Source organism: Macrotis lagotis, chromosome 6 (genome assembly GCF_037893015.1).
Source record: "Macrotis lagotis isolate mMagLag1 chromosome 6, bilby.v1.9.chrom.fasta, whole genome shotgun sequence".
In the NCBI taxonomy this organism is placed as follows: Eukaryota; Metazoa; Chordata; class Mammalia; order Peramelemorphia; family Peramelidae; genus Macrotis; species Macrotis lagotis.
The window spans coordinates 89,823,019-89,829,018 of record NC_133663.1 but is presented as its reverse complement, the minus strand read 5'-3'; the positions used below and the strand labels follow the sequence as shown (position 1 = coordinate 89,829,018).

At 31.6% G+C, this 6,000-nt stretch overlaps 1 protein-coding gene across 1 annotated transcript in view; it reads right to left on the bottom strand.

Annotated features, from left to right (window-relative positions):
• Nucleotides 1-6,000, bottom strand: part of HYCC2 (hyccin PI4KA lipid kinase complex subunit 2) — an 82,488-nt gene that overhangs the window by 35,166 nt on the left and 41,322 nt on the right. Inside the window, exons 7-8 of the mRNA XM_074191667.1 lie at nucleotides 5,327-5,442; nucleotides 4,438-4,533 (exon numbers count right to left, since the gene is read on the bottom strand). Of these exons, the coding sequence (XP_074047768.1) occupies nucleotides 4,438-4,533; nucleotides 5,327-5,442 (212 nt within the window). The remainder of the gene's footprint in view (nucleotides 1-4,437; nucleotides 4,534-5,326; nucleotides 5,443-6,000) is intronic.

The following is a 6,000-nucleotide window of genomic DNA, read 5'->3' as shown; positions in this document are numbered from 1 at the left end:
GCAGTAAATGTCTTTTGATACAAAATATTAGCACCAAATTAAATAATGGGAAAAAACTAAGCTGGAAATAAAGGTAATAGATACAAAAGGCAAATTCCAAGAATTTCCAAATTATCTGAAAGTAAAATAACTTTCATGATTTTTTACCACTGGAACTTATAAAAACCTGTGTGAACAATTCCAAATGCTATACATGAAAATAAATCTCAGTTCATGATCATTTTGTACAATTACCTGAAAAAGGACATTGTTATAAATAAAATTTAACACTGAGAAGTTAAAGTGGATTATTTATTGCAACATTACATTGAAGTAAGGGGGAGCATTTAAAATTGATCCATTTTTATAAGTTGCAAAATAGAAATTTAGCCTTAACAAGTTTAGTTTTTAATCATTTTACCTGAGGCACAATCTCAAATTGTAGTAAAAAACCTAGGGTTATTCTTCTTTTGTGCTTCCAAATACATAAGATATTCTCAAAATTCTACTTTAGGATGAGACTAGTAAACTATTTTCCTGAAATATCCCTGATATTTACTTTCTATATCCAGACAAAAATAAAATGTTTCTAAATTTCATTCAAAACTTGAACAATATTTATTAGTTAAGTAGTACTTTTTTCTAATTCCTTTGGACTAATTCTAAGTCCTAAGAACTAAAAGTACCAAAATGAAATTTGGACTTGTATGAAAAATTGTAATCTAAACTGTATTTCTAACAGTTTAGAACTATTATGATCATCAGCAAACTAGTAAAATGATGTTAAACACTCCACATTTAAACTGATATTAATAAAACAAAAACCATTTGTTCACATCTACTGTTTGTCCCCTATAGTCTTGGTGGTAGATAACCATCAAATTAAGATTATAATGAGTTGATTAATTACTTAGATGTGATACAGTAGCCCTGATAATCTCATTGAGCCAAGGATTCACTATGTGCCAGTGATATAAAAGAGTTAGTTATCAAAAAATTGCTAAGTGTGAGGGATCCCAAAAAAGAGCAAAAACAGCCTCTTTTCCTTGTGAAACAAGGAAAATAACATGCAATAACTAAGGCACATATAGAATATAAATAAAAAAGTCAATAGTAATAAATATATATACAATATATATATTAATATATATAATATATATAAATATATAATTAGTCTCTTCCCAAGCTCAGTTGTTAATGACCTTATTTGATTGGAAGTATTGATAATAAAGCAAAATTTGCAATATATGTTAAAAAAACAAAACAAATGGAAACACTTTTAGTTGTAGTCAATGAACTCAATTAAAATAAAAAGCAATTTTTAATGTTAGACAATATTTTGGTATCTAAATACCTGTCTCTCTGGAAGGTTCTGATACTTCAAAGAAAATTACAAAAAAAAACCCAAAACCTTGAGTTTTTGACCGCTTAGCATCTCTTGTTCTTTTTCCTGCATGACACATTCTTACTCCAGGTTGGAACAAAAAGTATCTAATTTCAGAATAATGTAAAGAACCAGTTTGAAGCACAGTTGGGTTATCTGTATAACTATAAGTTTGTATCTTCCACAGGCAGCAATTTATTTTAGTTTAAAAGTTTTTTTTTTTCAGCTTCAGCTACATGAGAGTAAAAACAAAGAATCTGAATTCTGGTTTTGGGGATATTCAAGTTAGTTCTTTACCCATTATGGTACCGCTGCCTTCCTAGCAGTAAAAGGCTAAATTATGTAAAGTCAGAGGCAATTTCACTAAAAATTTTAAAAAGACAATTTGTCATATAATAACAGAGAATAGGAGGAAATTTAATATTTGATAATTTGATAATTAAATTTAATGTTTATTGAAGAATTTAATCATCTAGAAAACAACAGAGGGAAGGATGGTATACTTTTATAAAATGTGATTGAAGGCACTGGATAGATGGTTGGATTATTAGATTATGAGATACGAGTACAGATCCAAATGTGTTCTGTAAAACAGTTGTATTGTGTCAAATAAATGAAGTGAACAAGAAATCAAAGAATCATAGATTGAGTTCTTTTTTTTTTAAAGATTTTTTGCAAGGCAAATGGGGTTAAGTGGCTTGCCCAAGGCCACACAGCTAATAGTGTCTGAGGCCAGATTTGAACTCAGGTAGTCTTGACTCCAGGGCCAGTGCTCTATCCACTGTACCACCTAGCCGCCCCCATAGATCTAGTTCTAAGAGAAAATTACTTTTCTAAGGATATTTTTTATCCTTTAACATATTAAAATGTGAATTTAGTCAAAAAACTTAACAAAATTTTTGGCTACTGAAGTAACCTATTTGATAATGCAAAAATATCAAATCAAACACAAATTTTACATTATATTATATATCACTGTTTTGTCACAGTTTAAAATTTTGCAGGCTTCACTTAGGAATTTATTTTAGAATACACTCCAAAGAATAGTGGGGATCTTATTTGAATGACACTACAAAAGGGCAATGAAGAATTTGCCAAAAGACTTATTGACATTTTATTGTATTTTAATCATGTTTTCTATATTACAATACAATATAACTATAAAATATTATACTATATTATCTTAAAGAAAAAAAGAATTTACTATCCTCAGAAAACCTGCTTATTGGGAGATTAGTATGAATGGCATTTTCCCTCATTATTTTTTTAAATTTTATTTACTTAAGCTAGAGGTTAAGTGACTTGCCCAAGGTCACATGGCAAGGCAATTATTAAATGTCTGAGGCCACATTTGAACTCAGTTCCTCCTGACTCCAGGGCTGGTGTATATATTGTGACATCTAGTTGAGCCCTTATTATTTAATGATAGTTGCCAGACTCACACATTTCACCAAAACTTTGTAAATTTCGGAGACCCTAATACAAATCATGCATAATAAGTGTGTAATAATTTTATTGTTGAACAATAAACCATCATAAGCTCAGACAAATGAGAAAGTCCCATCAATAAAAATACTAAATTATAGAAGGTCAAGAAATACCCTTGAACTAATTTTAAGGACCCATAATAGAAAATAGCTAATAATACTGTAAAACAAAATTCTGTCAGAATTAATTTAAAGAACAGATGATGACTGCCTATAATTAGCACAACTTTGCAAATAGGTACTGAGGACTTGAAAAGTTTATTTTCTTAGCATCCCACCTCAGCAAATACTTTTTTTCATGGTGCAAATTAAATCTCAACCTGTCTTTACAACGACCAAAAATTCTGAATAAGGTAATTTAAAAACTAAGAAGAATAAACAGATAAATTCATAGTTTCCAAGAGAATTAGCAGCATGGATAGAGAGGTGGTCTTTTAAAAGGAAGATCAGAATTTAAGACTAGCTTTTCAGGGCCGGCTAGGTGGCACAGTAGATAGAGCACCGGCCCTGGAGTCAGGAGTACCTGAGTTCAAATCTGACCCCAGACACTTAATAATTACCTAGCTGTTTGGCCTTGGGCAAGCCACTTAAGCCCACAGCCTTGCAAAAAAAAAAAAACCCCGAAAAACAAAAAAAAATTATAAATAATCCATGGATAAAAAAAAGACTAGCTTCTCATACTTACTGATTGTATGTAAGACCTTGGCCAAATCATTTAATTTCACAATGCTCCAGGCAATTTTTAGACTATAAATTGAAGAATAAATGTAACCATGAATTTATCGAGGGAATTTCCTCACCAATTGTTCCATATATCAATAAAATCACAAGTCAGAACAGGAAATTTAAAAAAAAGGGAGGGGAGAAGGAAAAAATAGTTTCACAATGTGAAGTTATTTGAGTCCCTAATACTAACAATTACCTGCTTTAGATAAGTCATTTGAACAGCTATAAGGAGGCATAACAATATTTATACTTACTCATAAGGTTATTTGGATAAACAAATGAGATACAAGTAAATGATTTGTAATCATAAAGGATTACATAAATGGATACTACTACTATTATTACGTTCTCAAAATTTTTGAGAGAAAAAAATCAAGATAGGTACAAGGAAATTCCAAATCTTCTGAAACAATTCACACCCTTAACACAGTTTATAAAGTACCATTCATGAAGTGATTTTTATTGTTGAGTTATTTCAAATGTGTTCAAATCTTCATGATCCCAATCAGGATCTTCTTAGCAATAATACCAGAGTGATTTGCCAAACTGAAGAAAATAGGGTTGACTTGCCCTGGGCCACAAAGCTAGTAAGTGTCTGAGGCCAGATTGAGCTCATGAAGATGAATCTTTCTGATTCTAAGCCCAGTGCTCTATAGTTTGTGTCACCTAGTTGCCAAGGTGTAATTAGGTACATTATTAAATTACCTACCAGAAATAATTAGATCTGACTTTTAATTTGCAACAGTTTGGCAACATTTCTAGATCTGAAATAACTGAAGAGGGCATTTAAGAAATCTCCTAGGGCAGTAAGAAATATTTCTAGTACATAAATATTAATGATCAGTTTTTTCCACTGCTCACCTGGAACCCATGCGGCACAATGCTTGATAAGAGGAGGCAGGCATATAAACTATAGCTGAGTTGTAGCAGAGCATGAGAAAACTCAGTACCTCAAACCTAATGAAAATAAAAGAACATAAAGGAAGAAGAATGCTTACAATATTCTTTCCCTTTTTAAATATTCTGAAATTAAAAATAAAATGAGCATTTCCATATACAAAGTAGAAAAGAGAAGTACAAATGAAAGTGAAGTCATAGCAAATGCAAGAGAACTACTGCCACCAACTGCAGATCCCAAGGAGCTCTCAGGGAGCCAGATCAGAGGGTAGATGATTTTGGAAACATGAAGAAAACAGCCTCTGGAGAGCAGGGACTACATTACTTTTATATTTGTATCCCTTGAAACTAGTAAGGTGCCTTGCACATGATCAGTATTTAATAGATGTATGCTGAATTTATTGGATTGATCCAAGTCTCCTCTGAAATACCAGCTCCTGAGTATTTGGGACTCTCAAACTTCACAAACAGGACTCTGTTTTATTAAGAATAACAAGCAACTAATTTATACACTAAATGATGGCAGCTATAACAGAATGATACTGTACTAATAAATACATAATAATTTCTCTATAATTTCCCTCTCCACAAGAGTTAGGCTGATAATACTGTATGACATATTTAACTTTTGAGATCCCTGGTATATCAGACAATTTTAATTATCTCAGTCCAGAAAATGAAGAATTATGAGTATAGATTTAGCAGGATCTGAAGTTGCTGGCAGTAGTTCTCTTGCATTTGCCATGACTTCAATTTCATATGTCCTTCTCTTTTCTTTTCTACTTTGTATATGGAAATGCTCATTTTATTTTTAAGTTCAAAATATTTAAACTAGTTTAAACTAGTTAATTACCTGTTTTGGGCAGTAAATGTTTCCCTCTGAGGATGAAGATCACTATAAACTACCCTAATGAGGTCATGTTGACATAATGCTCCCTCTGTCAAGGCCATGGATCCAATAGTTGAGGGCTATTAAGAAAAAAAAAAAAGACAATTATAATAAAGCATAAATTAATTACAGAAAAGAACTCCAAAATATAATATGATATCCATAATAATTTGCAAAATAATATTTTACCTAACTGGAAAAAGTTCAAAGCATCATCTCTAACCTCTTTTCATTTTTTTTACATGAATTCTTCTTTGATAAGATGTTTCAAAGAATAAAACATCTACATTTTAAGAAATTTTTGGAATGAGTCAGGAATAACTTTGAAACTTTCTTGTGTCATGGAGATATTTGGCAATGCAGCAAAATCTATAGACTTTTTGGAATGGTGTTTTTAAATGCTTGTATACCAGTATGCATACATGTATTTACTACAGAGGAATACCAAGGAAACCAACTGAATGAAAATATTTTGAAAACAAGTTCATAGCGGGGCGGCTAGGTGGCACAGTGGATAGAGCACTGGCCTTGGAGTCAGGAGTACCTGAGCTCAAATCCGGCCTCAGACACTTAATAATTACCTAGCTGTGTGGCCTTGGGCAAGCCACTTAACCCCATTGTCTTGCAAAAACTAAAAA